Here is a 21,185-nt window from a genome sequence, read left to right as displayed (position 1 = left end):
CTTCTTTGCCCTGTTTCGTATAATATCATTCATCGCCGAAAATATTTTCCCGAGAAAAAGCTTACCCAAGAGGCCAAGATAACGGAACTGATGTCTCCTATATGAGAGAGAAACAAACCTCAATCTCAGACAACTGATCCGATCCAAAGCTCTCGAAGCTTCCATGTTCCAATGAAAAAAACGAGCAAGACGATGATTCACTGATCACCGCAGAATCTGGTTTCACTCGGCGAAGTTTTTTTGTTGCCGGCGAAATGGCGGCGAGTTTGACGCGGTCGGAATCTCAGTTGTTCGAAACCCTAACATCACTCCTCATATCGGAGAAACCACAGTTGCTCGAAGCCCTAAATCCCTACATTCCTCGAATCACTCAGCCTCTCCTCCTCTCTCTCCTCTCTTCCCCTTCTCTGGCTAAACGACCCAAAACCCTAATCACCTTCTTTAACTGGTCTCAGACATCGGTTCCCGAAGCTTTCCCGTCGGATTCAACTCTTCCGGTTCTCTCCGTCGTCCGTTCTCTCCTCTCTCACAACAAATTCGCCGACGCCAAGTCGCTTCTTGTCTCCTTCATCCGCTCCGATCCTTCTCTTTCTCTTTGCCACTCTCTTCTCCATCCGAATCTCCATGTCTCGCGATCACCCAGCAAGGCCTTGCTCGACACAGCCATCGGCGCGTATCTTCACTCGGGCAAGCCCCAAGTTGCGTTGCAGATCTTCCATAAGATGAGGAGGTTGAAGCTCAAGCCGAATCTTCTCACTTGCAACACGCTTCTCATTGGTTTGGTTAAGTACACTTCTACCTCTTCCCTTGCGAATGCCAGAGAATTGTTTGATGATATGGTTAGGCTTGGTGTTGCGCCAAATGTGAATACTTTCAATGTTCTGATTCAAGGGTACTGCCTAGAGAGCAAGTTTGAAGATGCCATTGGGGTGATTGAGAGGATGACAAGACAATTTGGGATTGATCCGGATAATGTTTCTTACAATACAATCTTGAATGCAGTTTTTAAGAAAGGGAGACTTAGCGACGTTAGGGATTTGTTGTCAGATATGAAGAAGAGAGGGTTGGTGCCCAATAGGAATACTTACAATATCTTAGTGTCTGGTTACTGCAAGTTGGGTTTGTTGGAGGAAGCATCCCAGGTCGTGGAGCTGATGATGCAAAGTAATGTTTTGCCGGATATTTTCACATACAACTTGTTGATAAATGGGTTGTGCAATGTGGGGAAGATTGGTGAAGCACTTAGGTTGACGGATGAGATGAAGGGGTTGAAGTTGCTGCCAGATGCAGTCACTTACAATACATTAATTGATGGGTGTTTCGAGTCAGGACTTAGCTCGGAAGCTATGGGATTAATGGAGCAGATGGCTGATGATGGAGTTAAACCTAACCAAGTTTCTCATAATATAGTTCTTAAGTGGCTTTGCAAAGAAGGGAAGATGGATGAGGTTATTAAAAAAGTCAGGGATTTGGAGGAATTGTATGGATTTTTGCCTGATAGGGTTACCTATCACACCCTAATCAATGGGTATTGTAAAGCAGGGAATCTGGGTGGAGCTCTTCAGATGATGTGTGAGATGGGGCAGAGGGGTATGAAGATGGATACAGTGACACTTAATACCATTCTCAACACACTTTGTAAAGAGAGAAAGCTTGATGACGCTTTCCAATTGTTGAATACCGCCCGTAAGCGCGGATATATTGTGGACGAGGTTAGTTATGGCACGTTAATCATGGGTTATTTCAAGGAAGAAAAGGTAGACAAAGCTTTGGAGCTGTGGGACAAAATGAAGGAGGAACGAATCATCCCTACTGTAATCACGTACAACTCTTTGATTGGCGGGCTTTGCCACAATGGGAAAACTGAGCTGGCTATCGAGAAATTTAACGAGCTTATTGAGAATGGTTTGCTTCCTAATGAAACTACTTACAATTCTATTATCCTCGGGTACTGCAGGGAAGGGCTGGTTGAAAATGGGTTTCGGTTTTACAACGATTCTCTAAAACACTCTCTTCAACCGGATACCTATACATGCAACATTCTTCTCACTGGTCTTTGTAAAGAGGGTTTGACAGATAAGGCTCTTAAGCTCTTTGATACTTTCAAAACTAAGGAGAGAGATGTTGATACAGTTACGTACAACATAATAATCTCGGCCCTTTTCAAGGAAAGGAGGCTTCTAGAAGTATACAATCTTCTATCAGAAATGGAAGAAAAAGGACTAGAGCCTGATCAGTTCACATATAACAGTATTTTTGGTGCCCTTATGGATGACAGTATGAAGAAGGAAGAAGAAGAATTATTGGAGAAAATTGCTGGAAAGTTTGTCACCGTGGAGCAGTCTTTGCAGCCAGAGACAAAGCAGAATCCAGCAGCAAGTGAGACAATAGAGGAGCTTGATCCTGAGTGTATGGCTTACTCAGAAGAGATAAATGAACTCTGTGCTCGAGGAAGATATAAGGATGCATTCCAGATATTTTATAAACTGATGGATAAAGGTGTTAGATTCAAGAAATCTACATACATCGATCTGATTAATGCACTTATAAAGAAACGTAAAGTTATCCCCATAGCTGCAAGATGATGTCAGAGTTTCTTGCAGCTTCTGTTTCATCCTCTTCAGGAAGGAAAATATCTTTGTGTACATCAAACCTAGCATGATTGAGAGTAAAGGTAAATCTTTTACACTGTAATCGTTGAATTTCGTTACGTATGTTCATATTTGATAATATCATAACCATGCTGTATTGAATGATAGGATGTGTTATAGATGGCAATTCGATATGTCATTATTTTCCTAAAGATTTTTGCCTTCAGATCCCACACACCTCAATGCATGCTTTCAGTCTTTGAGTATTCTTTTAATCACTATTATATGTCTTGTTCCTCTGAGATGAACATTACCTAAGCCCACTGATCTGAGGTTCAGGCATCTATGCCGACAAAATATGCATGTATATGGAAGAAAAATCACTACTAGTTTGTCAAGTAATGGAGCTTGATTCCAATGGTGGTAGTATCTCTCTATTGAATTGTTGAGCCACAAAACCTAAAAGAGTTCATTTTGGCTGTCTCCATATCGTTCTTGAATTATGTCTGACTGATGAGAGACTCCACATAAATCAAGAAACCATTTCTGTTGTTGGGGAAGTGTCTCCAAGGTAATTTCGTTTCAGGTTCACCATAATGTTCATCACTTACAATGTATGTATCACTTTCTGTGACTTCAGGTACCAGAGGAGGAGACTACACAACAATGAAGATGACATTGTTCATTGTTGTAATCCATAGCCATCAGGGTTTCAGATGATGATCTCGGATAGAATCTGTACTCAAGCGTGCTGCAAATCTCGGGTTTGTGGTTAAGAAAACTTTTTCGGGGATTAACGAGGGATCAAGCCCGGGAAAGAGAAAGTGTTCTGAGAGTAAATCTGTCGGTGAAGAGCAAAAAGAACATTGAGCAGAAACGCCTGAGGGATGATAAAACTTGGATCACTGGCTAAATTTTTAGTTTCTTTGTGTAGGAATTGCATTTTTCTTTCCAAACACAGAGAATGATAAAGCCCTTCAAAGTAAGGCGGAAAAGGGAGAGTCTCTGTTCCATGATGTGGGGAACACCAACATAAAGAGTGAGTATATGCCTTGAAATCTTCTTGCCGGAACAACCGCTTTGGTCTGGTCGTAATAGATTGACTTTCTTGCTAGTTGCGATAAAAAATATACGCTGTGTATTCAATACTAGTATTTGGATATTCGAATCCATGGATTCAATATCGGATTTGAATTTAGATTTGGATTTAGATTTAGAGTATATGGTTCCGCACCCTGATGAGTCGGGTTCCAAAGACGAACGCGCCGGATAAATTATAGATACATATTTTAAAAAATTTATTTAATTTTATTTAATTAGAATTGTTGATTTTTAGTGTAAAAGAAATCAAAGGTGAAATATGGGAGAATATGAATAAATTAATGATGACGTTCGCGTTTGCGTTCAGGCAATCGCTCGACCGCCTCAACTAGATAGTGGGACGACGCATTTCTTCTTCAAACCTGAATCGGAATAACTATATACCCGAAATCAAACGATCCCCGCTTCGGCGAATCCTTGGAAACTAAACCACCGTTTCGATCAGGATTCTCCGCCGCCGGTAAACCAACTCCTCATACAAAACCCTAGAAACCAACACATGTTTCGATCCCGATTCTCTGTCCCCGGTAAACCAGCTCCTCACACAAAACCCTAGAATTCTCTATATATATCTGAAATTTATTCGCCCTCCAGTTCTCGCTCTCTGCTAAGTGCCACGTCGGGAATGGCGTAGCTGTCTCCGAGTTAAATTCTAGTGTGTAAGTATATGCATTGACTTTTCTATCTGGCGTAGTACACTGATAATGCAAATTCGAATCTGATTTTTTCAGTGTGGATGTGTTCGTTTCTGGGAGAAGTGTGGAATTGGGTTTAAGTTACATAGACTTGCTCTTTCCTGTTATTTTTGTATTCTTAAGCAGCAGAGGTTAATGGATTGATAGTGCGTGTTGATTAACTGTGATGAATGGATTGGAGGGTTTCTGTTGTAATGGAGATTAATGAGTTTGATTGGTTTGTTAGAGATTAGGGTTTTGTTTGTAAGTGTAAAGATTTTTCCTGTTGAACAAATTTGTAACTTTTAGGTGATGGACTTTTTCGATGTCTAGCTGTTTCTCAATCTGGTGTGGGTAACTTGGTTTCTTATGTTAGTTTTCAGATGTGATCTTTATCGACATGGCCTTTTGGGAGGTGAGTTATTTCGTTTAAAAAAAAAACATTCAGCATGGTTGAGCATCTGGACCTTCAGGTGTTAGTTCATTTTCTTTCTGTCAGAGACGAAGCAATTGCGGTGTGAAGAATCTGTTTTGGAACTTTAAAATGAATTAAGTCACTTTCATTCTGAGTTTCACATTGCGAAATGAGCATATTATGCCGTCGGTTGCTTATTAACCTCTTGAAGTTTGAGTATAGATTTCAATGGAAGAGATCCATAGTATATAGTCAACACTATATTTATGATTATGTAACTATATTTTTGGTTTCGTCTTCAACAAATTTTGTGGACCACCTGATGTTCTTGGAATTTATTGTAACGTCTATTGGAAGGTTGATACTGAAGGATGCAAGGACATGATAATTGAACCTTTGATGGACGGTTTCAGATGTGTTAAATGTTTGCTTTGATCTGATTGACATTTCAGTAATTCTATGTCGTGTTGAGTTTTCTGGGTTTAGAGCGATATAATCGATTTTTTTTCTTTTGTTTGATTTGTGTTGTTTTAACTGGAATACAGCAGATAACGCTTCTTCAGTTTCAGACTTTCAGTCTATTTTTGATGTTATTTGTAAGGGACACATTAGGCAAGCGTACATCATATATAGTGTAGGAAAATATGGTGATGTTTCTGCTGGATGACAATGTTCTGGAGTTTTGAATGAATTGAACATGTTTTTGGAAAGTATTGATTTATGGTGTTTCTGAAGAAAGTTGGGGAATGAATTGTGTAATTGTTAATAGATGATAAATCTCAGGTGTTGTGTTTGGTGATTAATTAAGATACGCTTCTTAAGTAGGAAATGAAGGAAAAATCTGAAGAGATGGGGACAATAGAAAGAAAATGATGGAAATCTACGGGCAAAATAAGACAGAATGGAAAACACAGAAGCAATAGATGCAAAAGAAGAGGAGATGGTGGTAGAAAGAGAAAGAATGGATGCAAACGAAGGACTAGAGGCAGTACATGAAGAATTGGAGGCAACAAAAGTGGACAAAAATGGCAAAAAAATAGATGAAAAACAGATGGAAAAGGATGGAGTGGAAGTAAAAGAAGAACAGATGGACAAAAATGACAAAGAAGCAGATGAAAAAGATGAGGAAATGGAAGATAATGATAGTGCATCTGGCAGTTCTGTATTTTATTCAGATAACGATGAACAATTCCTGTCTGGGGAAGATGATGAATCAAATCCTGGGGCAAGTAGCTTGAACTTTTGGTTCCTCTTTCCTCAGCAGCAAAACTTAGAAAGATTGTATATTTTATCTTAGCGTTTAACAATCATGTTGCAGAAACCCCTGAGTGAGGAAGAAATTGAAGAGCTAATTTCTGATTTTCTGGACGTTGAGAGTAAGGTATAAATGTCTTCATCGTGTCCATCTATTTTTGAACTTTGGATTTTACTTTCTAGTACTCCTTTTTGGTGTCCTTTTAGGCTGCGGAAGCTCAAGAAGCACTTGAGAAAGAGTCTCTTACTAGAGTAGAGAGTGAAGTTAGGGAGGAATTAGCACAAACACTCCAGGGTGATGAGGTGATTTTTTTAGTCTCACTGACTAGCTTACCATTGAGTCCATTAATGATTCCTATTGTAGGATCTTAGATTCTGCTTGTTATAGTTGGATAAAGCTGTGGCAACTGAAATGACGGCGTTTAGAGAAGAGTGGGAATCTGTTCTTGATGAGCTTGAAACAGAAAGCGCAAGCTTGTTGGTAAATATTTCATTACTATGTTTCTCAGGGCATTATTTTTTAGTCTTGATTCATCTTATAAAGTATCTTTAATATTTTCTTTATCCCTTTTTTTAAGGAACAACTTGATGGGGCTGGAATTGATCTACCAAAACTATATAAACTAATTGAAAGTCAGGCTCGTAGTAGTTGCTATACTGACGCTTGGAAACGAAGAGCCCACTGGGTTGGAACTCAGGTTACCAGGGAAACTGCTGAAGTGGTAGCTGATGCGGAGAAGTTTCTTCATACTCACCGTCCTGTGAGAAAGTATGATTGGTTTTTGAATATTTAGTTTTTCAAGCTAGTATATAGTAGGATTGATGGTAAATATCTAAAAATGTTGGTGTAGGCGACATGGAAAACTTTTGGAGGAGGGGGCCAGTGGGTTTCTGGAGAAAAAGCTTGGTGATGATGGAATCAAAGAATCTCTTGTTGGAAAGTCTGAACTTGATTGGTCTTCTCTGAACAAAGTATTTTCAGATAAAAAGGATGACATTATTTCGTTTGGTAGCAAGCACTGGGCTTCTGTTTACCTGGCAAGCACTCCACAACAGGCTGCAGCTATGGGATTGGAATTTCCAGGAGTTAACGAGGTTATATTTTCAATATATGCCTTTGATATTCCCATATCCATGATGAATGCTGATTTATAATTGCATTTGTGGTCGATTCTCTTTATATCAACTTATCAAGGTAAATTCACTAAACATGAAGTATTTCTTTTCAATGATTGTAACTTTGGTTTGCTTTGGGTAATATGGCATTTAAAAGCAGACTGAATTCTTTTTTGACATTTTGTTCATAAGTTACTTTGATTTGGTAACCTGTGCTATCATGCCCAAGAAATACATTTTTCGTATGTATGAGAAATGATCTTATACACATGCTTCTGGGGGCCTGAAAGCGGGAATGGAATTAAGTTATTAGGTTGGGGAACCTTAGTGATGATTTAATTTTTGAAAATCTCGTGGTTCTACTATTTTATTGCTTTCAAGACCAGTTCAATTTTCTGCTGCACTAGAGCATTTGCAGAGTTCCCGTCGCAACCTAGAGTAGTTCATCATTTCATTTGTTTATTTATTTTTAGGTGGAGGAAATTGACGAGATTGATGCAAGCTCTGCTGATCCTTTTTTTGCTGATGCTTTAGAAAATGAAAGAGAACTCGCCCTTTCTGAAGAACAGAAGAAAAATTATCGGAAGGTCAGTCACTTTTCTTTGACTTGAGTGCATGGTGTTCTGTAGACCATCATTCTGGTTGTAAAAGTATCATCTTTTATTGCTGCTCCTTATTGATGAATTTTAGCTTTTACCAAGTCTGCAAGTAATTTACCATGATTTTAGTTTTCTCAACTACTGGCCTATCAAGGATTAGCTTGGACAATGACATTACACCACTGACAGGTCAAAGAAGAGGATGATGTAAATGTTGATCGAAAACTTCAACTGCGTTTGAAACGGAAGAGACACAGGAAAAGATCTAAACAGGTCAGGTTTGCGAACCTTGTTTAATTCCCTATTTGTAGTGAAGCATAAATATGATATCAGATGTTTACTGTTAGAAATGATGGGGACAAATGTCACTCAGCTACCATCTTCTTTGAGGAAATTTTATGTTTGCGGAAACACTGATGTGCTCCTTCCTTCTGGAGATCTTGAACATATAAAACCACTGTATAAATTGCTTCTTGTTATCGCTTTCTATGGCTAAATAATTGTGTTCAGTTTTGTTTTCTTAATATATAATTTCCTGACTAACTTTTTGGAGAAAAGATGAAAAAACTTTGTGCGTTCAGTAGTTATTTCTTCTCACTGCTTTCTAATGTCACAGTTCTATCCTGCGACAATCAATTTCTGACTTGTTATCAGGAGTTTCATTGGCTTTCATGCTATGAATCTTTTAATGGTCATCTTCCTTTATTTTTGCTTATTTCACCTGTTTTGATTTTATCTCAGGGTATCACGCGAGCAGCAGAGAACAGAGATGATGATTCCTTGTATCCGAATGGAAATTCTAACTCTTTGTTTGAAGATAAACCTCATGGAATAGGTATTGGCCGGAATAAAGCTGAGGATCAATTACAAAATTCAGAGACTGATTTGCAATTTTATATCAATGAAGCCAGCAAAGAGAGAAACGGGAACTTGGCTGTGCCATCCGAGTCTGATGAAGATAAAAAAGCCTCTGTCTCAGATACAGAGGAAGAAATGGACACTATGAGTCCTGAAAAGAAGTTTCAGTGTACAGCGTGTTATGAGGTGGCCACAGAAGTGCATAGTCATCCACTTCTAAAAGTGATAGTTTGCTTGGACTGCAAACTGTCAATTGAAAGTAGGCTTGCTAAGGTACATAGTTATCCATTTTTCAGAAAAATTTGAGTGTCTAATCTCATGGATTAGAACCGATATGTGAATTATGTCTTCTTCACAAAGAACGGGTCACACATTCATTGATTTCAAAAGAGTATAAAAATATTTGTATCTCTAACCAGAAGTTAATGATTATCAGCAGGCTGTTGACTGCTCAGAACGTCACTGTGAATGGTGTGGTCGTGTTGCTGACTTAGTAAGTTGTAAATCATGCGAAAGACTTTTCTGTGTGACATGCATAAAGAGGAATGTTGGTGAGGAGTACTTGTCTGAGGCTCAGTCCTCTAATTGGGATTGTTGTTGCTGCTCCCCCATTCTCTTGCAAAGATTGACACTGGAATTAGAGAAAGCTATGGGGAAAAAGAAGCCTATTGAATCATCCAGCTCTGATTCCAGTTCTGACAGCAGTTCTGTGGACACAGATGCAGATATTAAAGTAGCAGTAAGGTATTGTTACACAATTACATATTTTTCTGAAATTCTGCATAAATTGCTTAAATTTCTTAATGCAGCCAGTATAAAATCTGGTATTTTTATTTATTTATTTTTTCTCATTTCTGATCTGCATATTTTACTTCAAGTTCTAAGAGGAAATCGAAAAAGAAAATCCGGCGAATTATTGATGACGCTGAATTGGGGGAAGAAACTAGGAGAAAAATCGCGATTGAGAAGGTGTTCTTTTTACTTGAAAGTTCTGTATTCTTTTTACCACTAGATGAACCTTTTTTTTTACCACATTCACTATGTAACGTTTGCAGGAACGGCAGGAAAGGCTCAAGTCCTTGCAGTTTTCTGCCAGATACAAGACAATGAGCTCAACGGGAGACATGAGAAATATTCCAGAAGGTGCTGAGACTGAGGTTCTTGGCAATGCTCGGAGTGGTTACATAGTGAATGTGGCAAGAGAGGTTGGTGAAGAAGCTGTGAGAATCCCTCCTAGTATATCTGGAAAATTAAAAGCCCACCAGGTTAGCTTTACCTTATGTGCATTTCTTGCTGAGTCTGAATCAGCTTCTCAAATAAACTCATCGTACCGTTTTACTTTGATTCTGGTCTTTAAATAAATCCCCACCTGGACTGTAGATGATGGTCATGAAAAGTTCTGTTGCTTTTTGTAAGTTATTTTGTCGCGCTTTATTGTAAGTTTTGAGGTTTCATTTTTTTAGGTAACTGGAATTAGATTTATGTGGGAAAATATCATTCAGTCCATCAACAAAGTGAAGTCTGGTGATAAAGGTCTTGGATGCATTCTAGCCCATACAATGGGTCTGGGTAAAACTTTCCAGGTGCTCAATACTGTTTAATGCATGTGCCGGTTTTATATTTATCTTTCCATTATGTATGATACATTAATGCATGCTAATAGTGATAATGCGAAGCTATATGATGTTCTTCTATTACTGACTCTTCATAATGTCTTTACCCTATAAATCTTTCAGGTTATAGCTTTCCTGTACACTGCAATGAGATGCATTGATCTGGGGTTGAAAACTGCTCTTATTGTGACACCTGTAAACGTGTTGCACAATTGGCGAAGTGAATTTATGAAGTGGAGACCATCAGAAGTCAAGCCTCTTCGAATCTTCATGCTGGAAGATGTTTCGAGGTATAGTTTCTTCCGTGAATTACGATTTCTAATGCAGATATTCAGATGTGGAATTTGTCTCAGCAGCATCCAATCGTGGCGATATATTGTTGTATTTATTTATAATTCACTAAAACTCACCTGCATACTGGAATGACTCTTATATAAGGGAAAGGAGACTGGAGTTGCTTACAAAGTGGCGACATAAGGGTGGGGTTTTCCTGATTGGGTACTCTGCTTTCAGAAACCTGTCTCTTGGAAGAGGGGTGAAGGATTTGAATACAGCTAAAGAAATTTGTTATGCCTTGAGGGTGAGACCTTGTTTTCACTGAATAAAATCATTGATTTGGATCTATTCTAGATTCTTTTTATTACTAGTTACCCGTATCATCATACAATCCTATCTCAAAGATTAGTTTCTTTGTTTTGAGGTTTGCTTCTGTTCAACATCTCATTTTCTACTGAAATTATTAGCTTACATAAGAATTTCTAAACTACAATTAACAATCCATTCTCTTTGCTTTGATATTTGAGGAAATTTGATAGTTTTCTCCACCCCACAAACCCTTTCTGTGTTTTTCGCCTGCCGTGCGTGTTTTGTTCTTCCAAGCGTTTTCTAAGCCTGTGTGATCGCAGGATGGACCTGATATACTTGTTTGTGACGAGGCTCACATTATCAAGAATACCAGGGCTGACACTACCCAAACATTGAAGCAAGTGAAATGCCAGAGAAGGATTGCTTTGACTGGGTCACCTCTTCAAAACAATCTCATGGAATATTATTGTGTAAGCTGAAGAAGCTACTGAAATTTGTGAAACTATCGTTATTCTATGGGATTTAATGAGTTGTTATGTGTTTAACTGCAACAGATGGTTGATTTTGTGAGAGAAGGTTTCCTAGGAAGCAGTCACGAATTTAGGAATCGGTAAGTCTTCCATCCCAGTGTCCAGTGCTATTCTGCTTTTGATGATGTTAGTGTCTGTAGAGCTTTAATCGTGCTCTCACATTTATACAGCTTTCAGAATCCAATAGAAAACGGGCAGCATATGAATTCAACTGCTGAGGATGTCAAGATTATGAACCAGAGATCACACATCCTCTATGAGCAATTGAAAGGATTCGTACAAAGAATGGACATGAGTGTTGTGAAAAGAGATTTGCCGCCAAAAACTGTATTTGTAATATCTGTCAAGCTATCACCCTTGCAACGGAAGTTGTACAAGAGATTTCTGAAGATCTATGGATTCAATAATGGGAGAACTGATGAACGGATGAGAAAGAACTTTTTTGCTGCATACCAGGTCTTGGCTCAGGTATACAAGTGAGTGCTTTGGTAGTCTAGAGAGTTAATTCAACGTCTCTCCTATATTTCTTGTTTCTGATTCCCATATATGCCTTTGTATGTCCCAGGTCTTGAATCATCCTGGAATTCTGCAATTGAGAAAAGAAGTTAGCAGCTACGGGCTTCGTGGTAACATTGTCGATATTCCAGATGACTGCTCCAGTGACGAAAATATAGATTATAACATGGTTATGGGAGGTAAACTTCTGTTTTTCTTTGGTCCCCTTTAAGTTAGAGAGTCAATAGTTAGAAAAAAAAAGGAAAGAAGTTCTGACCAAAAGCCCCGTCTATCAGCACGTAAGCTACTGATAAGCCATGTTATAATGTAGAGAGTAATACATCCGCTTAATGTGCATCTTTTCAGTTGGCATCACATTCTTCTAAGCTCAATAGGGGGTGGTCTTTCTTGGTCTAGATTAATTATTGGTCTTTGAAAGACAAATGATTCAAACATTGTAACTTTATCTTTGTTTCTTTTTATATTGACAGAGAAACAAAGAACTATGACCGACTTACTGGATAAGGTCGATGGGTATCTCCAGAAGGTGGCTATAATACTCAACTTTGGTGAATTCATATTTCCTACATGATTACAACGAAATAAACTGAACCATATAACAATGCCGTCCGATTTTATCAATCGTCTTCTTGACAGGATTGGTGGATCGACCTTCTCCACAAAAATAATTATAAGGTGTCTAACTATAGTGGCAAAATGATTTTGCTGTTGGATATTCTGTCTATGTGTGCACATGTGGGTGACAAGGCGCTGGTGTTTAGCCAGAGCATCCCGACTTTGGATCTCATAGAACTTTATCTTTCAAAACTTCCTCGTCGTGGCAAACAGGAGAAGTTCTGGAAAAAGGGGAAAGATTGGTATAGGTTGGTATCACGCATGAACTTTATCTTTAGATCAACATGAACTTTATATAAATATTTTGAAGGCTGCAACTTTTCTTTTGTATGGCTGTAGGATTGATGGGAAAACGGAAAGCTCCGAACGACAGAAGTTAGTTGAAAAGTTCAATGAACCTGAAAACAAACGAGTTAAATGCACTTTAATCTCAACCAGGGCGGGATCCCTAGGGATTAATCTTTATGCTGCTAACCGTGTGATCATCGTCGATGGTTCTTGGAACCCCACCTATGATCTTCAAGCTATATTTCGAGCCTGGAGGTATCATTTTAGACCACCGATACAATTATTATAATCAGGATAGTATTATAAATTCTGATGGACTTTTACGTTATACAGGTATGGGCAAAAGAAGCCGGTTTTTGCGTATAGGTTGATGGCACGTGGGACCATAGAAGAGAAGATATATAAACGTCAGGTATTGAAAATCCCAGAATATGTCATCGTGACGATTAGTTGCTTTCTTGTATGATGAATCGCATATATGTATCTCGTTAGGTAACCAAGGAGGGACTCGCTGCAAGAGTGGTGGATAGACAACAAGTACACAGAACTATCTCTAAAGAAGAGATGTTACATCTGTTGGAATTTGATGACGATGGTGATGAAAACTCTGAAACTCAAACCACGAGTGTTCAAGCTGAGAACCCACAGAAACAGAAGGCCACTCTCTCTAATGAGAGTTGCTCCTCTGACAAATTGATGGAGACCTTGCTTCAAAAGCATAGCCCCAGGTATGCTTGGCCCGAGTATTAATTCTCACAGATGTTTCAAATCTTCCAGGATGACTTACGATGCATCACTGCATATCCACATATTATTCTTCTGATTTTTTTGAAACCTATATTATTTTTCCTGGCAAAGTCTATTACTGAATTTCCTACAATCCGGTCATATAGTTTTATCGGTTTCTAAACCCCGTTTCTCTTGGGATTTAAGTTCCCACCATTTCTTCTTCCATCCAGTACATAACTATTATCTGACTGAAGTGGTCTACTACTCTGTTTCAGCTGGATTTCCAACTTCCATGAACATGAAACACTTCTGCAAGAGAACGAAGACGAAAAACTCACAAAGGAAGAGAAAGACATGGCCTGGGAAGTCTACCGGAGAGCTCTCGAGTGGGAAGAAGTTCATCGTGTTCCACTCACAGATTCCGTCCTGAAACCTTCTCCACCGGGTGCCCCTCCACCTCCCTCTGTACCAAGACAGCTTATGCCGCGTCCAAAGGGTTTCAACAGAAGCCGATTTGTGACCCGAAGCTGCACCAACACCTCACATCAGCTTACACTCATAAGCCAAGGAAGAAAACTCGGTTGCAACACAATTTGCGGGGAATGCGGGCGTGAGATCAGGTGGGAAGACGTTATTCCAAGAAGCAAACTTGCTTGCTGATGCAACAAACAGTAAATAAACATCGACTTTACGTACACAGAGTTCTTTGTTTTCTTTCATTGGATGTGATGATTTGGCCCTGTGGGAGTGACACATTAAAGGGATAAGTAACATATTGAAGTTCCTTCCGTAGAATATGTAATCTAATAGCTGCGTTGTTGTTTGGTTCCCGAAATATTACAGATTTAATTGAGGGGTTGGTTGGTTGGTTTAGAAGAGCCTTGTCATGGTGAAATTGATCTGTAAAATTGAGTCTGTTTGTTTGCTTCTCTCCGTGGCTTTTATCATTTCTAGCATTTGTTCCGAAAATGGACGGTGTGGTATGTTAAGAGATGCTGTTGATCCTTTAGAACTTTAACCAGAGCCTGAATCGAGAGGCATTGTGTCGGGTCGGAATGGTTGGAATATATATATCTCTAGTTTAAATTTTAATTAAACTATCACAATTCGGTTTTTATATTAATTCTGGTCGATTCAGTTTGGTTTATATTGATAATAATATTCACTTCTTAAAAAATTTTAATTTTCCATTTTTTTTATCTCATTTTCTTTTTAATTTTATACAAATCATAACTATTCCATATATCAGTAAGTTGGGATATAACTATCTATTATTCAGTTCGGTTATTTAGCTATTAACCCAATTTATTACCCTAATGACATCCAACCGATCTGAGTATGAAACATATTTCGATTAACTTTTTTTTCCCTACTATAACAAGGTATTCTCACATCTTTGTGACAATAATAACCATCAAAACAAACAAATTGCAACCATCTGTAAATACAATTCTAGTGTTTCACAATTATCCATCAAATTTAACACTTGGTACAAAATGAAAAAAGAGAATCCACTCTGATGTTGAGACAAACAACATTATTAAGCCCTAACGGTGGAACTAAATAAGTTAAGATATTATTAGTATGAGATAAAAGTGCGTTTTTCCCCTTGGAAAAGCTTCAAAATCCATCGAACACAACACAATGTGCGGTTTTATGTCGCCAGAGCCAAATCAAAGTCTCTTAGTACCTGCAAATGTCCAGCTTCTAGTTTCCGCTATGTTTCTCCGGTTTGGTCACCTTTTGTTTATCTTTTCCGCCTCAAAAGGATCACCGGACAGGATCTTACCAGTCGGCGACGGGGCAGGGCGGGGCGCTGCAACAAGATACAAAGAGGATGGATTAGTTGGGTCCGTAAAGATTTCGGATACCTTCATTACTGAAAAAAAAACTCGAAGTGTTCGAGTGATGTGACAGATCTGTGATCGGTTTGAGACAGATTATCCTTTACAAAGCCCTGCTAAAGATCGAGTTTTATACCATACATGAATGGTTCCAGAAGACTGCAACATGAATTCTAACTCTCCCTTAAACATTTTTTATCAAATGAAATATACGAGAAATAGTAAAAAAGTAATAATATAAATTAGAAATCTAATACTCAATTTGGTTTTTGTTCTTTTACATCTGGAATGAATCCTGAAGTTGGAGAAGAGAATGGGAGCTTACTGATAAACCTTTCAAAAGGGTGCCTCGAGAGAATCATCCCATGCTTCTGTACTTCCATTAGATGCATCTTCGACGTCTTCCTCCATCGAAAGTCTAATGTATTCTCTGTGTGCAAAACGATCCCATTCTGTCCATGTAGGATTCGCCCGCTCCTGTTTTTCCATCAATGTTCCAAGTATCATATATCTATACAGAAGCACCGAGGTGGTAAAATGATTAACGTCTCATGTGTCAGACTAAAGAACAGTTGTACAGTACCTGGCGTATGAGGAAGGGATCCCGAGTTTCAAAGGCCATAAATTTGTTAAGATTGAAAAGGATATTGAAAAAATTGCCCGAGAGTTTAGAACCCTTCAAGTCTTTTAGGGTGATGCAGCTCTTATCCTGCAAATATGGAATTAAAAGGAATGGGTATGCAAAAATGACCAAATATATGGATTGGAGTCACAGGGAATGATTAGAAACGAAGTTTAAAACATTTCAGCGAAGTAGTGTATTTGTCGTGCGGAATATGATTGGCAATGGATACTTTGTCATTCAATCCTTTTTTCCCATGCGAATTGTTTCTGAAATATGGTGTGGAAGCGGAAAAAGGATAGCTAACACTGTGCTACAAGAGCTAATGGCATACCTCTGGTTTAATCATGTCGAATAATTGGCATAAAATATCCTCGAAAATCACGGCTTCTTGTGCCATGCATTCCATTCTATGCAACTGCTCCTCGTAGAAGAATTGCAACTCGTTCCGTGTCAAAATCCCATTACCATCCAAATCGATGCACTTGAACCTTAACATAAATATCATGAGGTGAGAAAGATACCCGTAGCCTAGCATAAAAACAAGTAAAAAACACTATCATGCAAAACCAGTATATTCAATCTTCCAGGTCAATCTTCCAGAGCAACATTATCGGGAGAATTTATTAATGTGCGCAGAATATTTGGTCTGATTAAGAGAAGAAAAGAAAAACAGTATCAAAGCACCATTCTGAAGACGTGTCTCACCAATACTCAAGACTAGGCTCGGATAATTTGTCCTCTTCGGCCAGTATAAAATAGACGAAATCCTCGTAACCCATCTTTCCTTCAACTTCACTCGTAAACTTTCTTGGGACCTAAGTTGAAGTAAAGCACCCGGCGTGAGCGTCAGACAATGACATTCAAAAGGCTTGATTATCGAAGAAAAAAAAAAGGAAGATATCATGGTCCAGAAACAGTTTACCTGTAAAAATATTCTCTCCACAATCCGGTAGGTGAGTGCATGGCTACCGTATCTGATGAGATTCTCTTTGTCGATCAAGAAATCGTGGTCTGTATCCAGCTCCCAGAACTTGCAGTATATGACATAGAAATGCTCATAAGAGAAGTACCTAAAGATAAACAATGAGAAGAGGCAATAGCACCAATTTAAACATATTAATTATCAATTTAACATTTCTCAAAGTCAGAAACATATGCAGCAGGAAAATTCCACACATTACCTCAAAGCCTTGTTGATGTCCTCTTCCTCGTCAGCATGCTGCATAGCATCAATCAAGTTTCCTCGCTTCAGCTCTCTGAGGGTAATATGACCATTTCCAGCCCTATTTATGTAGTAATATATTCTATATATTACAGTTTCGGCTGATACCAAGTTTCAGACAGAAAAAATGTTGCATTAGGCCACAACCATCATGAAGATTTGGGGAAATGATGATAACAATTATAGCAATAGAATTCAAGGTGGCATAAACAACTTTGATAATGTTCTTCAACAAAAGGAGAGACAATTCTCAGCCATTTCCTTGGGCGCAGTCGGGTCGCTCGCATATATCTTAGCATTATTTTAGGCCAGGAAAAATATCCCAACATCTACCAATAAATTCTAACTTAAGATAAGGAAGGTTTAGTGGGAGAGTGTATTAGACCATTATCCAATATTAAACGTCCAGGGTCAATTATTCCACCACCACCCAACGATACATTTTCATAACCTGCCAATGATAAACTATGTATGGATAACTGGACCTTCAACATAGTAGCTCACATTGTATCCGAGACCGCGAGGCATGCCATCAGATTGCATATGCATCCAGATACATAAGTTTGTACTCATCTCCACGTACACAAAAAACGACATGATATGAAACAAAGCCTTACATTTTAATTCTACTTACTACTTTTGCAAAAACATTAGTTAGCAAGGAAAAAAGCAATATAATCAGTCAGTCTTGAAAAAGATTAGACGAACTCGTAAAGATAATGGGAAAAAATATAACTGGGATAGCATCCAGACGAACACTATCATAGCCTCAGAACTAACCGTATCTATCCTGAAACTCAGGTGTGCCTTGCAGGAACTCGAGCCCAGGATGGGTTGCCAATAGTTCCCGGAGTACAGGCTTGAAGTCATCCTGTGAATGATAAAATTATTATTATCTCAGCTATGATAACAACTGAAATCAATGAGCAGTCAATTCCATGACATAGCAAAAGAGACTCAGATTTTTCGAAAAAGTGAATAGCTGATAAATACAACAGAAGAAGTGAAGTGATCATCTCATGCAGGTGAAGAAAGTAGGAAAACGTGACATTAAAGGCACTTCAAAGATGGTAATCAATATGCGTGTAGGTCAAATTAAAACACCTGGACAAGGTAGTTCTGGTCCGGTTGCTTCAATATCTTAAAAACCTGAGTTGCTACGTCCATTGTCAGCATGTTTCCCTTGACCCAATATTCGATGAAGGCCTCTCTGTCAAAAAAGTGGGTAGAACCATGATACAGACAAATGATAAATTTTCATTTCACAACCCAAATCAGAAGAGAGATTTCATGCGGATGTCAAAATCTATTATTGAATGATGATATCATCTAAGGACATGAAAGAAACCAGAAAATTTCCAAAATTCCATCTTATCATTTTGCTTTGAAATTGCAATGTTTTGCTCATTTCTCGTGCAGCTCTTCGCCGACAGAACATTTCAATAAACCTTAAAACTGTTAGAATTTGAGGGAAACAAAGCACAAAGGCAGAAGCAACAGATCATGTCACTGATAGATGTATGGATTAGGTAGATTCACTGAATCTGGACTATAGTAAGTATGGGTTGTTTTGGCTGTTAGTATTAGTTAGTTAGTAGTTTCGGCAATGAATAGTTATAAATACAGATTAGATAGAGGCGAAAAGAGAACGGAGAAGTTTCAGAAAGGATTAGGGTTTGTCTGGGGAATGAGAGTTGGGACCCTCTCATAAAATAAGATCATCCAAAGTTGTATTTAGGTTTTCGGTGAGGAATAAAGGCTCGATTTATGTTGGAAAGTTGAGTTTCAGATTCTGAACCTTAACAATCAGTAGGAAAACTGTAAGTGAAGAAAAGAACGAAATGTTTTAGGTATTGCTAAACTACCCTAATTAAGCTGCCTTCAAGAAAATCACATACCTTGTGACAAAACCCGTATTATTGGTGTCAATTTTCTTGAAAATGCAAGAGGAAAAAAATGATGGTAGCTTGCAAACCTCTGTAGTGACTAGTTTGAATTCTGAAGAAGGAAAAGAAAACAAAATTAATTCAGTATACTCATACTAAGACACCAACACAACTATCTCATGACAAGTTGACAACATACCTTGCACCTGCAGACCGTCTGCATGGCCGTAGAACAGATTAATAATCTTTGCTACACATTGCTCTTTTAGGTCATTTGATGGCGGGCAGCCATTTTCAAAGTAAAACTACAGCATTAAAGAAACTATTTTCAGCACAGTATTTAAAAGCAGAACAAAAATTCAACTGCAACCAACATAAAAGCTCGACAAGATAAATGACAATGGAATCATACTTGTGGCATACCTGAGGTATTATTTCTTTAATGGGCTCACTAACTACTTTCAATGGAGAAGCAAGATTTGAAAGGCCAGTCCTTTGCCTCATTATACGGGGAGAACCAGATACATTTCTCGGGGAAAGGGGAGGAGTATTGCGTACAGGAAACATCGAAGCTAAAGGACTGCTGGAGCCTGAATTTGTACCAGAAGAACCACCAGGGACATTAAGAGGAACACCAGCTTTTGCATCATTGAGCAAAGATGCCGCCTAAAAGAAAATATACGACAAAGGCATAAGGTATTTCAGAAATACTGATCTCTCAAAGACTTTAGACATGCGTCGTATTTCCCAAATGCAGATTCAATAAAGATTTGTTCCACAGATGGTCTAGCAGCAAAAGTATTGTCATACAACAAAGTGCCCTCACCCGTTCGAATCCATCTTGGGCCAAACCTTGCCAAAATAAAGTATCGTCATAAATCACACAATTTCAGTTTGACACTTGAAACCAAGCAAAAACATTTCGATGCCCTGTTCGAATCAACCATAAGCATATATATTTCGAAGTGATTACCACGCCTTACCTATACAAAACAGGATTCCAAGAAGAAATGGACAATTAGCAAATGATTTTGGGATACAACGAACAATTAACCCATCCCGCAATTCGACATGTCAAACAATTCGAATAAACACTTGAAACCCCAAAACAACATTCTGATGCCTTTTTCAGATCAAGCATCATCATATATCCTCAGAGATTACCACACCTTCACCTAATCAAACATAAATTTCAGTAAGAAACGGGAAATTCACTGATTTCGTATTGCATACCCAAAATGAAGCAGAAAACTGGCATTCAAATCGGGGGGAAAACCATAGCCAAATGCCGTACCATCCGATTAACTTCAGGAAGTGAAAGCCATTGATCGAAGAGCTTCTTCACGAAATCCTGATTCGATTTCAGCGACAGAAGTGACATCTCCGGAAACTGCAACAAGTCGGTATCAAGAGACGCGACATCGATGAGAGGTACCGAATCCATTTTCGGACCAAACAAATGCCCTTCACGTGCAGATCACAAATCCGAGAAATCGGAGAACCTGGATCAAATGCGTTCGACCTAGCTTCAGATCAATGGAAACCGAGAAATGTTTCGCAGAAGAATTTCAGAGAATTGGAGCTTGGAAAAAGAAGATCATAGATCTTCGGGAAATGAATTCACGCATTTGCATTCTCCATCATCAAAGGTGAGAGAACGCTTTCGCAGAAAATGCAGTCTTATATACATACACATTATTATATGCTTTCTTATATATATATATATATATATATTGTTATGTATCTGTACGTAATTTTCTACATTTGGTTCCATTTTAGGATTTCGTGTAATTTAAATAAAATTGCAATAAGTAGAAGTTCAGGAAGGTTTTGAAATCGACGTATTTTTTCAGCATTTTGAAAAAGTTGAAGTATTATTTTAGATTTTTAATAAAATTAAATTTATTAGCATAGTAAAATTTTTGGAATAGATTTTGATCAATTGAGTAATAATTAGGTAACTTGCCCACCCTACGTCACGATTTGGATTCCTAAATAAATGAAAGACACTACATTTATAACATAATTTATTTCATGGAAAAATAAATGCTAATAAATCAGTAGAAATATTGAGTCCAAAAGTACCGCAGACATAATCGCCCATAGTATTACAGATATAGAAAA

The 21,185-nt window shown here is 38.3% G+C and overlaps 3 protein-coding genes across 8 annotated transcripts; 2 read left to right on the top strand and 1 right to left on the bottom strand.

The window, feature by feature from the left end:
* Positions 1-14: 14 nt before the first annotated feature.
* Positions 15-3,705, top strand: LOC104805786 (pentatricopeptide repeat-containing protein At2g16880). Its single transcript, XM_010530465.2, has 2 exons — positions 15-2,674; positions 3,232-3,705. The coding sequence occupies exon 1, from the start codon at positions 255-257 to the stop codon at positions 2,583-2,585; it is 2,331 nt and encodes a 776-aa protein (XP_010528767.1). The 5' UTR covers positions 15-254; the 3' UTR covers positions 2,586-2,674; positions 3,232-3,705.
* Positions 3,706-4,026: 321 nt separating this feature from the next.
* LOC104805785 (protein CHROMATIN REMODELING 20) lies at positions 4,027-14,379 on the top strand. Of its 4 annotated transcripts, XM_010530464.2 has the most exons (27): positions 4,027-4,351; positions 5,604-6,006; positions 6,100-6,162; positions 6,243-6,338; positions 6,424-6,516; positions 6,614-6,804; positions 6,887-7,130; positions 7,625-7,738; positions 7,940-8,023; positions 8,492-8,585; positions 8,658-8,881; positions 9,045-9,352; positions 9,487-9,577; positions 9,664-9,873; positions 10,072-10,191; positions 10,345-10,511; positions 10,660-10,801; positions 11,127-11,276; positions 11,361-11,416; positions 11,507-11,804; positions 11,902-12,031; positions 12,323-12,378; positions 12,489-12,715; positions 12,807-13,010; positions 13,089-13,167; positions 13,248-13,483; positions 13,760-14,379. In XM_010530464.2, exons 2-27 carry the CDS (start codon positions 5,683-5,685, stop codon positions 14,142-14,144), a joined length of 4,386 nt encoding a protein of 1,461 aa, XP_010528766.1. In that variant the 5' UTR covers positions 4,027-4,351; positions 5,604-5,682; the 3' UTR covers positions 14,145-14,379. The 4 variants fall into 4 exon arrangements, with proteins under 4 accessions (XP_010528766.1, XP_010528764.1, XP_010528765.1 ...); XM_010530462.2 differs by having other exon boundaries at positions 5,607-6,006; positions 8,492-8,881; XM_010530463.2 differs by having other exon boundaries at positions 8,492-8,881; positions 9,048-9,352.
* A 513-nt stretch (positions 14,380-14,892) lies between these two features.
* Positions 14,893-20,750, bottom strand: LOC104805784 (probable serine/threonine protein phosphatase 2A regulatory subunit B''delta). 3 transcript variants are annotated; one of them, XM_010530459.1, is made up of 13 exons: positions 20,356-20,750; positions 19,485-19,727; positions 19,261-19,366; positions 19,074-19,173; positions 18,280-18,385; positions 17,956-18,046; positions 17,135-17,276; positions 16,876-17,023; positions 16,659-16,768; positions 16,285-16,441; positions 15,912-16,037; positions 15,654-15,805; positions 14,893-15,300 (listed from the first exon to the last, which is right to left on the bottom strand). In XM_010530459.1, exons 1-12 carry the CDS (start codon positions 20,503-20,505, stop codon positions 15,665-15,667), a joined length of 1,620 nt encoding a protein of 539 aa, XP_010528761.1. In that variant the 5' UTR covers positions 20,506-20,750; the 3' UTR covers positions 14,893-15,300; positions 15,654-15,664. The 3 variants fall into 3 exon arrangements, with proteins under 3 accessions (XP_010528761.1, XP_010528762.1, XP_010528763.1); XM_010530460.1 differs by having other exon boundaries at positions 15,662-15,805; XM_010530461.1 differs by having other exon boundaries at positions 20,295-20,446.
* Positions 20,751-21,185: the final 435 nt, after the last annotated feature.

Source organism: Tarenaya hassleriana, unplaced genomic scaffold (genome assembly GCF_000463585.1).
Source record: "Tarenaya hassleriana unplaced genomic scaffold, ASM46358v1 Cleome11, whole genome shotgun sequence".
Classification (NCBI taxonomy): Eukaryota; Viridiplantae; Streptophyta; class Magnoliopsida; order Brassicales; family Cleomaceae; genus Tarenaya; species Tarenaya hassleriana.
Note: the sequence above shows the minus strand (reverse complement) of the source record. Positions and strands in the feature narration are given on the sequence as shown.

Excerpts from the sequence above, each read along its gene's own strand:
- LOC104805784 (XM_010530459.1), bottom strand. The coding sequence starts at position 20,505 with ATGGATTCGGTACCTCTCATCGATGTCGCGTCTCTTGATACCGACTTG. Across the intron at positions 16,442-16,658 it reads GAGCCTAGTCTTGAGTATTG|GTTCAAGTGCATCGATTTGG; the intron begins GTGAGACACGTC and ends ATTTATGTTAAG. Across the intron at positions 15,806-15,911 it reads ATCCCTTCCTCATACGCCAG|GAGCGGGCGAATCCTACATG; the intron begins GTACTGTACAAC and ends ATGGAAAAACAG.
- LOC104805786 (XM_010530465.2), top strand. The coding sequence starts at position 255 with ATGGCGGCGAGTTTGACGCGGTCGGAATCTCAGTTGTTCGAAACCCTA.
- LOC104805785 (XM_010530462.2), top strand. The coding sequence starts at position 5,683 with ATGGAAAACACAGAAGCAATAGATGCAAAAGAAGAGGAGATGGTGGTA. Across the intron at positions 9,353-9,486 it reads GATATTAAAGTAGCAGTAAG|TTCTAAGAGGAAATCGAAAA; the intron begins GTATTGTTACAC and ends TTTTACTTCAAG. Across the intron at positions 11,805-11,901 it reads CATACCAGGTCTTGGCTCAG|GTCTTGAATCATCCTGGAAT; the intron begins GTATACAAGTGA and ends TGTATGTCCCAG.